General features: G+C 36.7%; 1 protein-coding gene across 1 annotated transcript in view; it reads right to left on the bottom strand.

Moving 5' to 3' along the window:
• ADGRV1 (adhesion G protein-coupled receptor V1) overlaps positions 1-20,638 on the bottom strand; it is a 263,198-nt gene that overhangs the window by 163,046 nt on the left and 79,514 nt on the right. The window contains exons 48-70 of the mRNA XM_018072867.2: positions 18,815-18,939; positions 17,955-18,121; positions 17,729-17,872; positions 16,788-16,895; positions 16,047-16,299; positions 15,236-15,358; positions 14,840-15,062; positions 13,809-14,013; positions 12,734-12,880; positions 10,386-10,641; positions 9,023-9,231; positions 8,173-8,346; positions 7,607-7,789; positions 6,710-6,889; positions 5,915-6,079; positions 4,655-4,772; positions 4,210-4,333; positions 2,902-3,040; positions 2,578-2,763; positions 2,054-2,286; positions 1,419-1,567; positions 1,124-1,325; positions 400-619 (exon numbers count right to left, since the gene is read on the bottom strand). Coding sequence (XP_017928356.1) covers positions 400-619; positions 1,124-1,325; positions 1,419-1,567; positions 2,054-2,286; positions 2,578-2,763; positions 2,902-3,040; positions 4,210-4,333; positions 4,655-4,772; positions 5,915-6,079; positions 6,710-6,889; positions 7,607-7,789; positions 8,173-8,346; positions 9,023-9,231; positions 10,386-10,641; positions 12,734-12,880; positions 13,809-14,013; positions 14,840-15,062; positions 15,236-15,358; positions 16,047-16,299; positions 16,788-16,895; positions 17,729-17,872; positions 17,955-18,121; positions 18,815-18,939 — 4,033 coding nt within the window. The remainder of the gene's footprint in view (positions 1-399; positions 620-1,123; positions 1,326-1,418; positions 1,568-2,053; positions 2,287-2,577; positions 2,764-2,901; positions 3,041-4,209; positions 4,334-4,654; positions 4,773-5,914; positions 6,080-6,709; positions 6,890-7,606; positions 7,790-8,172; positions 8,347-9,022; positions 9,232-10,385; positions 10,642-12,733; positions 12,881-13,808; positions 14,014-14,839; positions 15,063-15,235; positions 15,359-16,046; positions 16,300-16,787; positions 16,896-17,728; positions 17,873-17,954; positions 18,122-18,814; positions 18,940-20,638) is intronic.

The following is a 20,638-nucleotide window of genomic DNA, read 5'->3' on the forward strand; positions in this document are numbered from 1 at the left end:
GTCATTTGCCCAGAATGTGAAAGGCCTGTCTTGTCTCATATTTATACTTTCACTTCGTCAGTGGCCTGTATAAAGTAAAAAAATAATCTAGAAAATTTATAGTAAGCAATTTCCTGAATTAAATTAAATTAGTGGTAGTGCATGTAGTTAACCATATTTTTTATGAGATTGAGAGCTAGTTCAAAACAATGTAAACAAGACCATAATAAAGGAAAGCAGGAGACGAAAGAGGAGTTTAGAAAGGTAACGACATTTTGTTATGCTACAATCATATTCAATTCATGTTTAATAAAAAGCTGTAATTATCCTATTAGAAATCAATCACCAAGGAGGCTCTTGAAGGAAAATGCAAGAGCTTTTTGACCAGAAAACATTCAGTCTTTGACAGCCAGGGCCCACCTGAGTCTCCCCCAACAGCCTTCCAGTCCTTTCCAGCACCAGGGACACTGTTGTGGGTGCATCAGGGTTGGGGAGGTTAATTCGGCTTTGGTTGAGAAATCGGACCATGCCCTGGGGGGAGTCACTTTTTGCAATGGTGACCTGGCTTACCAGGTGAAGCCCCAGGACTGCCCCACCAGTGGCTCCTGTCAGCTGGATTTCAAATTGCTCTGCAAATTCACTATATGGAAAAAGAAAAAGAGATTCTGAGACATCCGAGTGAAAAAAAAATAAAATTAAAACTGTACTTATTAATACAATCATGTACCCAATCGCATCTGTTTAAAGGAATACAGAAATCATCTCTGTAGACATAATGTAGAAGGTTTCTCCCATTTGTATAGAATGGTGATATTTAAAAAAAGAAACAATGTTCTAATTTCTATTAGTGTTAAGTTAAACAACAATATAGAAAAATATTTTATTCTTCACAGCAGTACCATTGACACCCAAAATTTCTAATAATCTAATTAAAAACTGTATTTGATTGCATAATATTTGTTAGAAACTATGACACTATAACAGCTTCTTTTTTTCCCCTTCAAACTTAGGTGATTTTTTATCTTTGAAGAAATTTGTTTTTCAATTCAGCTCGCACACAGCTCTACGCATAGACATATTGCATACGCTAAAAAGGGATTTATCAGAAGTAAACTGTTGAATAAATGTATGAAAATTTCATTACCTTTCTTCATCATTTATAATAGAGATATAAATAAAAGACTGGTTCTGTCCATGATAAAAAATTACAGAATTATTATGGATGATATAGTCAACACCATCAGGAAGTGCAGAAATACTTTGAGAAAGAAAATCAGCTGTGACATTGCCGTAAGTTCCATGCTTTCTCACCACGGGAATCATGATTAATCCAGCATCCTCTTCCACTGCAAAAATAATTGAGAAAAAGTTACTTAATTTCAAAATTTATGCCATAGCCTTATCTTCAAAACCACAGTGAAAACTTGAGGCAAACTTACCTTCTAGAAGGATATACTGTGGATCAAATTCTATGATGCCTTCGGCATTATCGCTTTTTGCAATAGTGATCCGTACTGTGGAGATATTTCCTATTATTGGAGGCTGATCCACCTGTAGACCATTTTCTCTTACAGTAAAATCAAATCCACTTGCAAGGACATAAGAAAGAAAATTATATAAAAATACACTTTAAAATTCTTGTGAAAGTATTAAGGTGTGTACATGACAATTTGTCAGCTACTGCAAACACTTTCACTGTCTGACAGTTATTGCTGAAGACATTTTGTCACATTTTTTCATATTATTTTGTATGCAAAAATAGTAGTTTATACACAGAAATGCATATCTTTTATTTGTTCTTTCTCATTTTATTCTAATTTCTTGCAACTTGAGAACTTGTTTGTAATGTATGGACTTCAAACTTTAATAAATCTTAATAAGCAATATCTTTATACTAATGTTAAAATAATTGGGTTAACCATATATCCAATTTCTATTATGATTACAACAATAGCATTCTTACAGAATTTTACAGTAAAACAGAAGAAATACAGTAATGACTTTATACAGGCAGATCAGAATCCAAAGATAGTTCTTCTGCTTGTAACCAATCAACTGAGAATTTTATCTTTACCTTCCTTGGAGTTCCACTTCTGTAATCATCACTGAAAAATCTTCAGGACCTTCAGGAAAATCATCGTCATGAATTTCAATCAAAATCATTTTACTCTCCTCCTGTGGTTCAAACACCAATTCCCTTACTGTGGGAGTGAAATCCATTCCCTCCTCTGCAGTCCCATCTAAAATCTGAAACCAAAGACGTACTTTGCCATAGGATCCCCTGGAACGCACAACAGTGATGTTAACCTGAGGGAAAGAGGACATTTTCTTTAAAAAATGGCTTTGTTTTCTGTTACAGTTGCCTTTAGCAGGCTGTTCTAAAGGGACCTTTTCAATGGTAACACATAACAACAATTTGATTTATTAAGTACACAGTACATGAACCTTAGCAGAAAGCCTTCTTTCTCAGAGTATTCCAAAAGCTGCAGACAATAATTCTGGAGACAATTTATTTTCTTTCTCAAGTTAAGCATAATTCTAGCAACAAAACTGATATCTATCAGAAATTTTACATAAGAAGGAATTTTAATCTAATACCCATTTTTCTTCTTCCATTGTTAGCAACAGTTCCCGGGAAAATGCAAACTCTCCATATGGATAATCACTGGCAGCCATGGTAATATTTGCTGTGCTGCTAGATTCATTTATGAGTCCTCCACCACTGATTCTGGTTAGTTGAAACTGGTAGTAATGCTTCTCCTCAGGACAGTTGTCATCTACAACCTGGGGAGAAGCACCAACAAAAGCTAAAAGGCTTCAAACCATTTCCAGAGATAAAGATATAACTAATTGCTAACTAAGATTCTAAGGAAACAAAAGTAAGTACTTGAAATAGCTACTGGTGTAACATCTCTCGTATACCTGTATTAGAACAACTGCTGCAGACTGCCTATCTCGCATGGTCAAGGTCCCCGATATCTCAGTAAATTCTGTGTGATGAGGAGGTGTTATATTCCAATATATTACAATCTCCCCAAAAATCCCTGGGCCACGTATGAGGCTGCAGGTAAGAACATAAACACAGATTTTATTTCTACCTTTAGTATTTAATATCCAGTCTAGAGAGAGTAAATCATAATGTTGTGCATGAAAGTAATGTTATTAGCACTGTGAAGCTTGAGTTTTAACATACTTGATCACTATTAAGATCATTAGAATTCCATCTTTAAGCAGTAACACTTCTGAAGTTTGGGCAACATCTCAAGCTGTATTTTTACCAAGAAATCCTTCTAGTTTCTTTGCATATATAGCCAAAGATGGAGTCTCAAAATTGATTTCTCTAGGTTCCATTCTGCTTTTCCAGAGAAAAGATATGCAAAGCAGAAGAGAAACTGGGCTTTAGGGCAATGCCCAGAGGTAATTTGGTTTATAAGGCAGAAGGACACTAGAATACCGCTGTGAGATCTTCTAAGAAATGTTTTGTCTGATACTTGTCTAAAACCCTACACATAACATCTGACTTGATGAACTAAGTCATGGTAAAGATTTGTCTGCACATAACATGATCTCCCACATGATCTACAACCACCTGCAGCACAAGGCCTCATTTTGTTTTCTGGGCTTCTTGTAGCAGCACAAGAAGCTGTTCCGTTGTGTATATTTGCTATTTCGCCAATGGAAAGTGTCATAATCCTTTTTTCTAATGGTCTTAGAAGGTATGGGAATGTCTTAATTTCTTCTCCTTGTTTTCAGTTGACTGAATGAAACAATTGCTTCTTATTTCCACCAAAACCCAAGTTCCCATATTGTTTATTCTAGACAACCCAGCAATGTACTGAAATTCTGTTCAAGCACAAATTCCAAATTGAATTCTGGAAAGCACAAAACACAAAACACCTTGAAATGTCACTGATTCCCTTGCCACTTTGCTTTCATTACGATCCTCTTTCCTTTAACGCATCAATGTTAAAGATGCAAATTCTGCTAGAAGAAAACTATGTTATAAATAATTTGAGAGGAATATTTGGACCTTCCCAGTAATACTGAAAAGACACATACATCGTACATTCTGCCCTTCTTTAAAACCAACCATCTAATTTTAAAAATAGTTCTGATTATAGAAGTGACGGTGAAATGCAGCACTTGATAAATTCTTGCCAAATATGGAGTCTCATAGCTTTTGAATTTGAGTTGTTGTCCTTCCTTTGGAAAAATGAGAGATATACCCACCTAATAAGAGCAGTTCCATTATAATTTCCTGAAGGTTCTCCAATCAGAACATCCCTGGATGAATAGGCTATCCCGACCACTCCAGAAGCACCTTCATCTCCCAAAATAATAATAGTTGCAAAACCTATGAAAAGAACAAAGCTTCTTATGGTAAATGACAACTATCCAATGAGCTAACTTTTGTAAATTTTCTGACATGAGTGGTTAAGACTCAGCTTCACAGAGGGCCCATAGAATTCTCTTTGATTTCTTCAGGCAAGGAAACAACTTAGGGAAAAAGACTTTCAAAATTGCTACCAAATAGCTGTACACAAAACACTTAAGTACTGCAGACTAAAATAATATGAACAGACTTAAGTACTGCAGACTAAAAAATTATGAACAGACTTAGAAGAGTTCTCATATGGAATATCTCCAAATAGAAGATACTGAATAAATTCTTTACCATTTACAGGAGATATCTCTGCATCACCAGTAGAGACAAGTTGAATGGTAAATGTTTCATTCCCCTCCAGGAGACCATCTTGTATTGCATGCAAAACAATCAGCTTCTGGGATTCAGTCTGCATCATGTAAAGACCAGAAGATATGTGTATACATTAAATGAAACTAAACTAAGTATAGCATTATATATATATGTTTAACATATCAAGTGTTAAGGATGCTTGACATATTCTCTAAAATTTTGTAAATACTAAATTTTTGATCTGGCTGAAATGTTTTCTCATAGATTAATAAGTAGTAAAAATTGTCTCTCAAACATTATGTGCCACAGTAGAAATACCCCGGCTATTTTCAACTCAATAAAGAATGAAATTACTTTGAAGGTATTGACCTTCAACTGAGAGGAAACTTTATATACAAAATCTTTTCCATCAGAAAGTGCATATTCAATAGTACATGCACATTCTAAGGGTTAACACATTATTAGGATTAATTAGGTCACAGCAAATTTCTGTCTAGTTCCCATGCTATGAATGATAGAAAAACTTTACCAAATACTGGTGGTCTTAAAAAAAAATCAATTTTCCAGCTGATTAAAAGTAAAACAACCAGAATGCCTATTTAATGCAGAACAGCTTTGTTCAGAGTGAACAGACTATGCTTTGTTAAAACACTTCTCTTCCTTAAATATCTTGAGTAGACAATAAAAGATAAATAATAAGATAGTATCAGTAGCCAATATTTGACTCCTACCTCAGAGTTTTAACATGCTATGAAATATAAATCAAATAACACTGTCCAGTTAGAAAGTTACTGAAGTGTTTTTTTTATTTTGGTTTGGTTTTTTTTTTTAATCTGCAGATTTTGAGCATCCATTTATCCTTCTCACCCTTTCAACATAAACTTTCTTTTTCAATTGCCTGACACTGTAATCTAATAAAGGTTTCTGTAATCATTATTCACATTCAGTACACTTTGATTCCTCTTTCTTATTTGTAAAAAAAATTGAGATTTGAAGAGCCTACCTTCCTGATGATTACATTATGGTGCCTTAAAAAGAGTATGTCAGTTTTCCTTTACTGCTTGAAAAAACACTGAATACTGCTAACTCCACCAGTTCAAACTGACCTCTTTCTAGAGTATAATACTTAGTAACCCTCTAGTTCTATAAACATCTAACAACAACCATGCAAACACACACAAGTAGAACAAAATATTTATAAATCTAATACTAAATAGTTTAGAGCAATATCAGAAATACCTCATTGAAATGAAGGGTACCATTTAAAGGAGTCAGATCATATCTGGCTGCTTCCTCAAGAATCCATAATACTTTAACTGCTCCTTGTCCTCCCTGACTCCGACTTACAGTGACCAAAACAACTCCAGCAGAGTCATCAGGTGTCTGAGGTTCCTTCACTGTTACCTGATGGAGAAAGAGAAGGAGAGTGTGGGAAAGGCTGTATCAAAAGGCATTGATACCAAATTTAGATAAACAAAAAGCTTTATCAGACAATCCAAAACAATGAGAAAAGTGAAAATGAACAGGAAGATAACAGACGTAAGGAATGTGTTGAATTTTGCTAGCAAAGATTAGTCACTCATGTTATTTCTGTATGCCTTATGATTCAAAACAATTACAGACAATGAGTCACCAGCAAGCACAGCACCAGCAAAATGAAGAGCAGAAGCACTGCAAGAACTAAGATGAAGTATGTTTTGTGATTTTTTTCCAAACTTTACTTTCACTAATGTAGATTATAAAACCATTTTAATATTCAACAGACCACAAAAAATCATAGCTGGGATGTCCTGAATTGTTAGCATACTGAATTAAATTGATTCAGTCATGCATAAATCTGTATTTATGCAGCAGCACTTCCACTGTTATTAGCATATTATTACCAGACAGTCAGATGAAGACAAGCACAAGTATCCTTTCAATGAAGTAATGTCTTCAACTGCAATGAAGGCTTACAAAAATCAGCTATGTATTAGTGACACAAACCCACTACTCAGCTTTAGCAGAAAGGACTGCAATCCAAATCAAACTCACTTTCTTTTCTTCAAACCCAAATACTCCAACAGGGGAATCATTTGGAGGAATAGCAACAGTTACCAGGGTGTCATTCCCAAGTCTTGCACCACCTGTTACCCTCACCAGGGTAATCCTGAAAATCTCAAGGAATTCAACTTCACTGTCATCTATTATTGTGATTTCTATTTCTCCTGTAGCCTGCAGAAATGTTAGAAAAAAGCAACAAAGTTTCATTTATAATATTCTGTGAATTGTTTGAAAAATATTGAAATTTAAAATAGGTAAATTGTACCAAGTAATAGATAAACAGACATTTTTCAGTTGTTCATTTTTCTTCTTGTACTCCTATGTTCCTAATAAGAAGATATAATTTCGAGGGTAGTTTTTAAGTCCATCATTGTAAATCTTGTATGTTAAAACCAGTAGACTGCTCTGCTTTGGTACTTAGTAGAAAGTGCAGGTTGAACATATTATACTTCAGTCAAAATTCTGCTCACTAAGTATATCTTCCTATTTATCAAAGATCAGTTTTATTCACTCAAAATCAAAATCTCTCATTTACATTAAATATTCTCAGGTGCGTCATGAAATTTAAAACTATATGTAGAACACAGCTAAGAAAACATACAGGTTTATTCTGAGAATTTATAGAGAAGATGGATTATGCTACAAATTCCAGTGTAAACAGGGTTGTCCTCATTTCTGGAAGTACCAAAGGCATACAAGCCTACTTGGTCAATGCTTATGAATATTGTGTTTTCCATGTTAAAGAACTGAAGTGGGCAGCACCATTCATACACACAAGGCCATAAATAAAATGTTTTCAATTAAAAGATGCAAACTCTGCTAGAAGAAAACAGCTGAAACTCTTAAGCTGGTAACTCAGAGACAGCTAAACTCTCAGCAAGTGCATACCTGCCCCTCTGCAAATGTAAGGTTTCCAAATGATGGTGTGAAGTCTTCAAAGCTGGCAGTTGAATTAATGGCTTCCCAGTACAGAGTTACTGACCCAAACCTCCCAGCCTGTCGAACAACAGGAAGTTTCAGTACATTCTGTGGTGGTGGTACCTCATAACCAGCAACAGCTCCAGTGATATCCTGTAAATTCAAAAATAAACTGCTGTCTCGGGAAACTTTTTTTTTACATTGACTTGCAGTTAAAAACAATAAAAAAAAAAGAAGTACATAATTACTCGTAAAAGGTCTAGATTTAGCATTGACCTTGCTTAGACCAAGTCTGGATTAGATGACCTCCAGAGGTCCCTTTTTATGACACTAGTTTTAACACTGCCAGCTCCCTAATAAATTTTGCATATCACATGTGATTCCTTAAGAAGGAATCATTTGTCCGGTATCTGGTCATTTTATCCAGAACAATTTAGCGCCACAAAGCCTATCAGAACACTCTCAGAACTGGACTGAAGAAACAGACTCTCTTGCTGGAATGCTATTTTAAATATTTTTCATTCAGACTTACTTACCTTTGTAACATTAAAATTAAATACTCCTCTGGCATCATCATTTTCCTCAATTGTTATTTCAGCTATTTCTAACCCAAGCCTCTTCACACTTGGCTGACTTCCAGATGAAGAAGTGACCAGTTGCACATCAGTAATATTGATTATAAATGCTTCCTGTAATTCTGGAATATTGTCCTGAAAAAATATTTTTAAATGTCACTTTTTTAGTAAAACACACTAAGTTATAATACATGCAGGAAGGTGACTCTTGTAGGTCGCTTACTGTTCAAAAATTTTCAGCATTTGGGAGCATATAATCAACTCCTTGCTTCATACTACATGAAAGGTGAAGAAGACTACTTTTGCTGATTTTAGAAACTGAAGCTCGCAGTCAGACTGCAGATCTGCAAGAAGAGTGGAAAGCAGTGCTGGCTGTCACTTGTTTCTGCTAACTAGAAGAAAGTTGCCTAGATCTCAGAAACTAAGTTGAAAATGGAAAAGCAACACCTCCATTTTAGATATATTTAAAGAATCTACTTTTCGTGAAAAAAATAACATTTTCTGAAATATAGAACAAATCTGTTAAGAAGCATATAAAGTAAAATAAATCCCCTGTAAAATCTGCAACAAGTTGGCAAACTAAAAAGCACCTAAGACATTTATAAACTTTTCCTTTGTCATTTTTATAAGTTCATTTTGGGACTATAACAAAACAAAGAATTTGATTCATTCATTCATTTATACTCAGTGATGAACACTCAAGTTGTTTTGAAAGAGGTGGCTGCAAGAATATACTTCTAGTATAAAATTAGTACCTTTTCCCTTTCCTTAAAGGACATTAATAGCTAAGGCTATTAATGAGGTTACTTACAGGTAAAATAATGACTGTGACAGAAGTTGTTGTTGCATTCTCAGCCATAATGACTGTTTTCTTTTCCAGTATATAATCCTCATTCTCTGTTGCTCGGTTGGAGAGGGGGAATTCAAGGTTTGGTGCAGTCCTCAAATGAACTGCAAGCTCTCCAATAAATCCTTGTTCTCGAACAATTTGTAGAGTAAGAGTAGTTGAATTCACTTGCCCTATAACAAGAAGGGGAAAAAAATCAAGACATGATTGTTTTAGCAGAAATTCCAATAAATGATGAAACACACTGTCTGGTTAAAAGTGTTGGATTTGTGACTGGAGAAACAGAAAGAGATAAAAAGTATTCATATACTTTGTACTTTGAACCAGTTTTTGTTACTTGTATTATTCAGATGTTATTTCCCAGTTATCATCTGTATACCATTCATTAGAAAATATAACATTTAAAGATTGAAAAAAAACCTGTGCAACCAATGAAAGTTAAGAACATTCCTTGATTCCTAACTTCAGTGTTAATGTCTGTGCACGTAAGAAACCAACATACTTTCAGCTTCACAATACTTTCAGCTGCTAAAAAAGGGGTAACACTTGAAACAGAACCGGTAAGGAGGTTTTACCTGCAACAATATGCTCTGACGGAAATTGTATTTTTCATATATGCAATTTGTTAATATGGACAGAATAATGAAGTGTCAGGAAAGTTCAACTGGGCTGTTGAAGTACAAATAGCCCACCAGGCAGCTGCAGAGGGGCTGCAGATAATGCCAGAGCATCAGCTGTTTCGCTTCCTGAGCCTGGAGGGAGGGCAGGAGCCTGAGCATCATGGCAGTTCTCCTCTGGCCAACTGCCAAAGGAAAACTAACACAACCCAATCAAACGTGCATCTGGTGAGTAGAAAACACCACTTCACTTTTTCATTGCAATCAAATTCGCTCCTGATCTGCTTCCTTCCTTCTCTTATCCCACAGAGCAAAAAACTTTCCCTTTTGAGCCACTTCAAGAGGAAAGTCTTTCTATGTAAATTATTTTAAATAATATATGAATCCATTAAACGGGCAAGTTCAGCTTTTTTATGAAAACAGAAGTATTTTATGCATCAGTGATTTGCAACACAAGATGCCAAGATAATAATAACTTACCTCCTAAATAATGGGTGGATAATGTTGATATGTGAAATGTGAAATACAGCATAAATTGTATGTAATGTAACATCACAGTGACATATTTTAAGGGATATTAGTATAAAAGTTTTGAGAAAGAGATAAATAATGTAAGTATTGTATATATATATAACCACTGTTAAAGCTTCAACAATGCTGACTTTGAAAAAAACATACATACCTTCCTAAGAATCAAGAAACAGACTTACCTTCTGGCTCTGTGGTTTTAACAAAGAGAGACTCCATATGCCACTCAATCACACCATGTGGAGAGTCACTGGGTAAAATGGTAAGCACAGCTCTTGCCCTCTTGGGATCAATAACAGCTCCTTTTGTGGTATCTTCCACACCCACAGTGGTGACATGGGTGAGTGTGATTTCCACAGTCTCTGAAAGTTCTGCAACACTGTCCGCAAGAATCGTCATCGTGATTGTGGACAGGGCCTGACCTTCTGAAAATGTAATCTAAAATTTTAGAGGGAGGGGGGAAAAAAAGTCAAATTTCTTCTCAATGTTGTTATACCAACTGTTTTATTCTGTAAAACTCTATCAGTTATAAAACATAAATACACACACACATATAGAAACATCTTATAGAAACGCAGAATACAAGTCTGGAAGGGACCTCAAGGATCATCTGGTCCAACCTTTCTCGGCAGTAGCACAGTCTAGACAAGATGGCCTAGCACCCTGTCCAGTTCAATCTTGAAAGTGTCAATGTTGGCGAATCCACAACTTCCCTGGGGGTATTCTTCCAATGGATGATTGTTCTCATGGTGAAAAGTTTTCCTCTTATGCCCAGTCAGAATGTCCCCAGACGTAACTTGTATCCCTTGTCTTTTCCATGTGACACCTTGTAAAAAGGAAGTCACCTTTGTAGCCACACTTTAAATACTGGAACATGGTGATAAAGTCTCTCCTCAGCCTTCTTTTCTCAAGGTTGAACAGTTCTCTCAGCCTTTCCTCATATGACAGGCTTCCCAGTCCTTTGACCATATTTGTGGCCAACTCTGGACCCTTTCCAGCCCGTCCATATCTATTTTCCACAGCGGGTACCAAAACTGAACACAGTATTCCAGGTGTAGCTGGACAAGTGTAGAATGGGATAATGACTTCTTTATTTCTGCTGGGGATAGCCTTCTTGATACAACCCAGAAACAATCTGGTGGATTTCCACAGTGTTCATTCATATTGAGGGTATTAATGACCAACAGGACCTCCAGATCCCTTTTCCCAGAGCTGCTCCCCAGCCAGGTAGATCCCAGTGGGTGCTGCACTCCTGGATTATGTTTTCCAGAGTGACCTTACACTCATGTCTGGTGAATCTTCCAGCCTACCTAGGTCTTCCTGCAGGGTGGCTCTCCCTTCCAAAGTGTCCACTTCCTTACTCAGTTTGGTATCATTAGCAAACTTCATCAGCAAACTTCACCCAGATCACTTATAAAGATACTAAATATGGTTGGGCTCAGTATTCATCTCTGAGGGTCCACACTTCTGACAGCTGTCAATCTAAAAGCTGTCAGTCTGAAAAGGAGCTATTTACCACAACCTCCCGGGTACAGAATAATACATCGGTTTCTTCAGGAGGAGGCTGTGGGAAACTGTACTGAAAACCTTGGAGAAGTCCAGGTAGACAATGGCTTTTGTTTTTCTTAATAAACCGCCTTTATCTCAAGGTTTTCCACCTTATTTTTCTCCCCATCCTGCTCAGATGGGGAAGTAAGAGAGAAATAGGTGGGAGTCTGTCAGCCAGTGAAGGTCAACCCACCACATATATATGTCAAATGCAAGATGAACATATAACATCTATCAAAATTACAGCTAATTGAAGCTAATTGTTTTTTTTCTTCAGACAAAATGATTGATACATGCTTTATGTATCTAAACTATATCTATATTCCAGTTTTGGCATCACTCATTTCCCTTCCGCTGATTTTTCTCTACATTTTTTTAGGGCTTTGTGTCTGCTACAGACAGCCACCAGGTGGTGGGCTTTGCCTTACAGAACCTGGCTCCTCCTGGTCCCAAGGCATACCAAGAGCTTTGGCTGGCAGCAAACGCTGGGGTTTAATGGTTAGAAATCTGAAGAGTCTTAGAAACAGAGGAAAGTGGAACTTGTCACATTCTCGTCGGCCACTTAAGGTCCCCGTTGTATTGAGAAGGTCAGAAAAAAGGGCAAACACTCCCAGATTCCCATCTATGCAAGTGATTTGACATAGTAGCTGGATCTCACTGCAGGAAGAAAGGAAGATGGGAACAGGATACTACAGGTAAGTATTTCAAGTGCCTGGACAGCACTGCAATATCAGTTTCTAGAAGTACAGGAGTGATGCTGAGGTATTATGTGCCAGTCAGAAGTGCAAATTGCCAGAACCAGAGGAAAGGACCTGAAAGAAGGAATTAACAGAGAAGTCGGGCAATCTAACATGTTGTATTATCCTTCTCTCTCAGTACATCTGTACCTATTGTCTGAGACAACATAGACCATGTCTGAGACAACACAGACAACAAGCACTTCTTGTTGTGCTTCCCCACTAACAGTGATATTATTACATACCATTCCCGAAGTTGGAAATACATCACTTGTGCTCCCATTAGCAATCCACTCTACTGTAACTCGTCCATATGTTCCTATTAAACGTTCAATATTCAATGTGATTAAACTGTCCTGTTCCATTTCTTCAACTTGCTTAAATAAAGAACTCTGGAAAACATACAGTAGCAGAACCGAAACATTATTTTCTTACAAAGAAAAGTTTCTTTAGGGAACTGGGTATTCAAAGGGAGCCAGAGACAGTGAGCATCAATAAGTTAATCTACTCTGAAACAGCCAAATACAAGTCCATTGATTAAATGTATCTCTTAATTTAGAAGTATTCAACAGTTTTAAGCTTCATAGACATTAAAAATCTAAAATGTCAGACCTCCTTATCCTAAGGCAAAAACCCCAACGCTTTTTGCTATTTTTTTAGTACAGTATTTTATGTCCAAATCATTTGAAGTAGATAACAAACATGTAGACCTTCAAGATAGACATATTTTTACTGCAGTTACCACTTACACAAGTCCAGATGCAATGTTTCATTTCAGTAACAGTTCCTCTGTGTTTCATATATTTAACACATATATCTGTTTAGATAACTTCTACAATATTGGATGATATAAGAATTAACCACTCTAACTAATACGTTTAGTCTGACACTTTTTCCAAGTTATTCTGTTCAGACAGATAGGCTCATCTTGTGGTACAAATCAGGAGAAGGAAAAGGATTTTTACTTAATTCCCTTGATTAACCAATCAGTAGCAACTCTATGATGACATCATATAAGCCATCTAAAAACTAAATTTTTAGGTAGTTGAAAAACTGTTAAAGTAATATGTTATTCTAAATGTAAGGGGATTCTAAAAATTCCACAATACGGATAGACTAGAACTGAGTTTCTATCATCTTGCATCTATATAATCAAATAGCAATGCTAAATGGATGTCAATAACCATCTAACTTAGGTTGCTACAAGTCTTTAGAAAAACAATCCCTTCACATGTTTTAATTTACAGGTTTTGTATGTTTATTTTCCATTATTCAGAAATTATAAATACATATTTTAATTATTTACCTTATAGGTTTTACCTGAGCAAATGCAATGACTCCATAGGCATTGTCATTGGAAGGAATAATTATGTTAACAAAACTGTGAACACCAATCTCTGCACCTCCCTTAGGGTTTTTCAGCCACACTTTAAAGCATTCTTCCTCCTCTGGGATGATGTCATCCAGGATATTTATTGCTATCACAGCTTCCAAGTCCCCAGGCTCAAATATCAATTCACCTGAACTAGCATAAAAACAAACACATAAACTGTAAACTGAGGATAGCTGATTAATGAACTTTGAAAGCAGTACTGTAAATTTAATGAGCATTTTTGAAATTATTGCCTGTATTCCTAAGTAACTGACATTTAAAGGTTGTGGGTTAAATGTCCTTTTTTTTTTTAAATTACAATAGAGCACAGAGTAACTGAAATTACTTATTAAAGTAATTTAATTTATCCTAAATAAAAGTTTTAATAATACCAAGTTGAAGGGGTTAATAGCAGGTCTATTAGCTCCCAGGATGGAGATATCGACTGGGAAAAGTTTCGGGTGTATCCTTGATGATAAGGAAGTCAGTACGTAGCCCTAATGGAGAAAACAAAGGCAGGCTGTAAAGTTGGTAGGCCTAGGATGTGGGAACTGCAGTAAGGCCTTGAGCTTTGCCAAATGTATCGCCCATAGATCCTAGCCAATGAAAACGCTGTTGCTTGCTTACCAAAAATAAGGATAGTGCTTGCTGCTGGCAAAAGGGTATAAAAAAGCAGATGAGAAAATAAAGAAGAGGAAGGCGTGTTTTCTGCACATAACTGACTCCTTGTATCTTTATCGGCCGTCACGACTCTACACTGACACCGAGTCATAACTGCAAGTTCCTTCTTTCTGTGTTTTAAAGTCAGTTGTGAAGACTTTGACTTCAGAGATCCTAAAGCTACCTGTGAAACGTTCTCTTTAGTGTTAATAAGCACAACACCCACAGAAGTCTATAATGGTCTCCGTTGTAACAAAAACAGTATCACATTAAAAGGAATGCAAGACCTGGAGAAAGTTATATAAAACAAAAAACCTACCTAGGTATAAAATCTGACTGGTTGGAGATAGTGGTGAGCTCATAAATCTGGGAACTGGACTCTCTGGAAAGAGCAATCAAGCTCTTGTTGGAGTTAAGAGACCTTGCAGTGGCTGAAGAGATATGATCTGCATATGGGGCTTCCAGCATCATGGAAAACTGGTTCCCTTCTGAGTTCCAGGAATACAGGGCTGTTGTGTCCTTATCAGAGAGCAGGATGTGAACTACATTGAGCAACGAGGAGAAAAAAAGAAATATTCAGTGACATAAGTTCTTCTTGTAAGGCCAGAAATGCCCCTGGCAGCACAACTGTTAAAGTACCTCTTAAAATCGGAAAAAAAAAAAAAAAATTAAAAAATGAGCACATTCAATTCCAGTACTATACATGAGGTCTTACCTAAACCTGAAGGAGGCCTGAAAACGTGGATATGTCTTACAGCACAGACTGGAAGAGACTGAAAGTGTCTGAAGGCAGACTGCCCTGTCTCCCAGATGAATATTTCAGAAGAATTTCCAGATTCTACAAAGGAGAAAAATCACAAAACTTACATTATATTGCTGCCTATTAGTAAAATCACACACTAGTGGCCATTTAAAGGCAGAGATTAGCAGCTTTAATTAAAAAGTGAGACCAATGATTGTAACTTCCTTTTTACTTCGTGTATAACTCCACAGCACAACTTATCTCCATCACATGATTCATCTAATTACACCATTTAAGGGCTTTTCTGCACACATTCACATATAAGAACACTAAAAATGCCAACAGACAACAGTCAATTGTAAAGAAACCTATGAACTGCAATATAGAATTTTAAATAGGCATAGGGATGCAGACATAAAAGAATGCCTAAAAGGTCGTACTTGTAATAAAAAAACTCATGTCCTTTGCTGAACAATGATCTTTGCATATCACAAAGCTCAGAAAAGCTTAGAAAGGTGTAATTAGCAGCTAGATGAATGGAATTATTATTTACTATTTTTCTTGGGAAAATATTTAACTGGTTTCATAAATATTTGAGAACAAACACAGTACTTTTATTTTCTGAAGAACAAAATACAGATTACTTTGATAAGATACTTATCATCAAATTGTCACCCCTCAGTAATATTTTCATCCTTATCTAAACTCCTTTATCCCAAATGCCTTTGCTACCAAACAAGCAGTATATACTTAGAAAACTCAGTGTTTGTTTTCTGTTAAATACCTTCTGCAATAATTAAGTAGATATCAGATCCAGAAATCCAGGTCTCCATATGTTTGATTTCTTTTGCTGGTAACTGATGAAGACTCCTAAACTCATTATTCAACCACTGGTACAAGAGCACATTCTGGGTGTTATTTGTAAAAGAAACTACTAGGTACATAATCCCTCCTCGAGGAAACAAGGCAATGTTCAGAGCTCTGTAAACTGGAAGTTGATAATGCAGCACAAATAGATCTCTATTCCACTGGAAAACCTGTGGAAATATGAAATATTTTTTATTATATATTCATAACTAGCACTAAGAGAAAAGCAATTAAGTGTCATGATAAATTAGGATGACTTGTAATGAATTGAATTCCTCATTTCCAAGGTGAATCCTACATTAAGGTAGAAGCACATTGGTAAGTAACTACACTACTGTAAGCATCTGTGCCTGGTCTTCAGATGACCAGGTTTATGGTCAAAAGCTCTCTCTGTTCTTACAGGTGTTTAACGTGACAGATTTTAAAACAGAAGTAACACTAGCAATAAAATCAAACTAAGTATAAACTACATGTTAATGTAGGAGTGTTGTTACATTTAAACAAGTCTAGAAGTTTAAGTCCTGTAAATCTGTAATAGAAACATAAGGCAATTTTCAGAAATACATATTTGGTTTTTTTTAATTATCCCTTCAGAGTTCAAACTCAAAGCTAACCAAATTACCCAAATCAAAGGCATAGAAGACAAGTGTATTCTAACCTGGATGGAACTGAAATTGGTGGTGTGACTCACAAAAACCAAATAGTCTTCTTCATCCACAGTAAAATGTTTGACATGTCTGGTATCCAAAATAGAAAGAGTCTGTATCTACAAGGGATGTATGGTAAAATGGTATTTGGAAGTCACTTCAAGTAACAAGTTTATACATATACACACACATTTTTAAGAAACTGCAAAATTACATACAAACCATATATAAAAAAAAGTACAAAAAATTTCATAGATGTAATTCCAACACTAATATGACTTATCATATGTTTTTCAGAAAATGCTCTATGACTTCTTTGCTCCACAATTTCTTTCTTCCCTTTCCTGGTCATTTTATCCCACCCCCAAGATATAACAACACAGTAGACATCCAGTTGTAATAACTGTGGTTATTATATTTAGGAATGGTATTGCCCAATTTAGTGTTCCCACTGAAATACTCCAAACCACGCTGCCACTCACTTAATCCTCTCCCCACTGTGGTGGGATGTGGAGGAAAATTGGAGGCACAAAAGGTAAAGACCACGGGTTGAGATAAGAATAATAAGAATAAAACAACGAGAGAAGAAAATGAAGAATAACAGCAACAGTATTAAAAACTGAGGGTACAAGAGAGCTGGATGATTCACACGCGAAAGCGCTCACCACGTAGAAGAAACACCAGCACGCTACCGTGACCTGCGGAAGGGCCCCATTCCCCTCTGAGGTGGTATAGAATAACCTGTGGGTCCCAGCCATGTCCCCTCCTAGCTACTGCAAAAATTGCCCCTGTCCTGGCCAGAACCGGGACAGTAAGTTGCAGCACTGAAGTCACGTATAGTGTTCAGGTCCCAGACCAGCTGAGCACAGAGTGCCTTTTCCTAAAATGTGGCTGGAGTGGAGGGCCTTCCTAACCCCATTATTTCATGATTTTGTAAATAAAACAGATTTACCTTCAATAGTTTGCGTCCAGGCATGAATGCATACACACTGCTGTTGGAAGCTCCCTGTCTGGCTCCTCCATGAGTAATCACAAGGTAGGGAGAGGCACGTATTTGGAAAGACATACAGCTCTTAGGATTCCACATACTGAAATCCTGAGAGAGGAATAAAAAAGTAGAATTCAGATTAAAATTTTTTATTAGGTAGCACACTTGGTGTTTGTAAGCAAACATTTACCTCAACAGCAACAAAAACTCCTTTCCACTGGTAGAGAGTAGAAAACACAGCTGGAGGCGTACGCAAAAGCACACCATACAGAACTTCTCCGAATGGAAAAAAACACCAGCTAGCTGCTGACTGCTCCACAAAGCTTTGCAAGACAGACAGGACATTGATACTACCCCCTGCAATACAGTAAAATAAAAAACTACTTATCCTTGAGGTCTTTTACAATGCCATTTTCATTATTTACTTGACAAAAGTACACCTAGTATCAGAAACATTGAGGTTGTCTTTAGATAGCTGGTATGAGTGCATGCAAATGCATGGAAATGGTATAGCACTGAGGTTGTAACGAGAGTTAAGCAATAAATGCATTCCTCATATACTACAATTACACGTGGAAGATATACAGGCAATTTGAGTGTGATTCGGTGACTCAGTCTGGAATTTGGGTAGTGAGAAAATTAGCTAGATAGAAAAAAATAACAGTGACACAAAAACTACAAAATGTGTTCATCCTCAACAAGCAGTCAAGGCACTAAGATTCTTAAACTGACTAAGTCAGCTGATGCTTACAGAAAATGTCTTTTACACTGTGTTAGAAAAATCCAAAGTTAAAAAGTACAGATTTTATAAATCAAAGGTCTAGTGACAATATAAGAACAACAAGAAAAGCAATACAGATTATTGAAACTCTGGCAGCAGTGGCTGATGACAAGCTGACTCTTAAGTAGCTAAGCTCTGTTATCTATTAATTTATGTGATCAAGTCTGAATAGGTGAGTTATATTCCAAAGTTACATCTCCTACATTTTTGGCTAGTCTCTGGCTATTTCCACCCAATAGCAATGGACACTCTCAATAAAGTGAACGTACTGATGCCAAATGCAGTATCCGACAATGTCTCCCACTCAACACTCACAGACACGTTGAGCCCATTACTCCGTGAAACTTTCAAATAAACTGTAGTGTTGGCTTCTTCAACTGTGAAGATATTTGTCCTAAATGTGAGAATTGAAAATAAATTTTTAAAAGCATTATATTTATAGTATACAAACAAGATTCTTACAGTACAATTCCAGCGCAGAATATGCAATAAAAGGAAAACACTGATTTTGCTATCTGATGTACTGACATTGATTAAGGTTATCCAGTGTTTCCTAACACAAGACCTTGGCAAAATTATAGGGAATTCAACAAAATCTTAAACCACCCTGAAATTCAAGACATCAACCATACAGTTAAAGCTGAATGATTTCTCAAAACATCATTCCATATGACAGAAACACAGAATCATAGAATGGTTTGGGTTGGAAGGGACCTAAAAGGCCATTTAGGTCCAACCCCTGTCCTGTACCATGGGTGGGCAAGGACACCTTCCACTTGACCAGGTTGCTCAGAGCCCCATCCAGCCTGGCCTTGAACATTTCCAGGGATGGGTCAACCCTAGCTTCTCCAAGCAACCTGTTCCAGTGCCTCACCAGCCTCACAGTAAAGAATTTCCCCCTAATATCTAAACTAAACCTACTCTGTTTCAATTTGAACCCATTTCCCCTTGTCCTGTCACTACATGCTCTCGTAAGTTCTCTTTCAGGTACTGGAAGGTCACAATAAGGTCACCCTGAAGCCTTCTCTTTTCCAGGATGAACAAACCCAATTCTCTCAGTCTTTCCTCCCAGAACTGCTCCATCCCTCTGATCAACTTGCTGGCCTCCTCAGGACTTGCTCCAACGGGTCCATATCCTTCCTGTGCTGGGACCCCAGAGCTGGATGCAGACTCGAGGTGGGATCTCACCAGAGCAGAGTAGAGGGACAAAATCACCTCCCTCAACCCACTGCCCACATTGTTTTGGATGCAGCCCAGGACACACTTGGCTTTCTGGGCTGTGAGTGCACATTGATGGCTCATCTCCAGCCCCTCACCCACCAGCATACACAAGTTGTTTTTGGCAGGGCTGTGCTTGGTTTGTTGATCCCCCAGCCTCGATTGATACTGGGGTTTGCTGTAGGAGTTGGGTTTTAGGAAGGATGCTGGATGAAACACCCTGGGAAATGAATTCCCAAAGTACTCCCACACATGTGTAATAAACTAAAAGAATGATTCGAGCTGATTAAAAAGAAAACAGTGTAAGGTCAGATAACCTAGAGAAAGAAGAGAAAACAAATTGTAAAACTTAACTGGGTCCCTATAAAGACATAAAACAAATTACCTCCCTTTTACCTTGTACAAAATTTATAGTGAACATACTCTGTTTAGTTAACTAGATGATAACACCTTTCTTGAGAATTTATAATTGAGTTTAAGAAAAACATCTGTTGAATGTCTGAATTAACAATTTATATTATTTATGCTTTTGAGTAGATAACACCCTTGTGTAAGAAAAATATCTGTTAAATGTCTGAATTAACAATGTATAATGTTTATGCCTATGTATAATGAATATTAATTAAGTAGCTGGGAATAAAAGTAGGATACTATGTCTGCTTTGGTGTGTCACAAGCCTCCCAAGTCATTGGGACTCGGCTGCTTGGACACCACAGAGCTGTTTTTGCTCTCACCATATAATAAATTCTAACTGGAAATTACTTGAATTGGAGATTTTATTTCTCACACATAGGTAGTGAGAAATCCATGGTAATGGGTCAAGAGACTCACATATTACTTTGAACCCACATATATAAGGTGTTGTCTCATTTGAA

This window comes from Manacus vitellinus, unplaced genomic scaffold (assembly GCF_001715985.3).
Source record: "Manacus vitellinus isolate BGI_N305 unplaced genomic scaffold, ASM171598v3 scaffold_23_pilon, whole genome shotgun sequence".
Classification (NCBI taxonomy): Eukaryota; Metazoa; Chordata; class Aves; order Passeriformes; family Pipridae; genus Manacus; species Manacus vitellinus.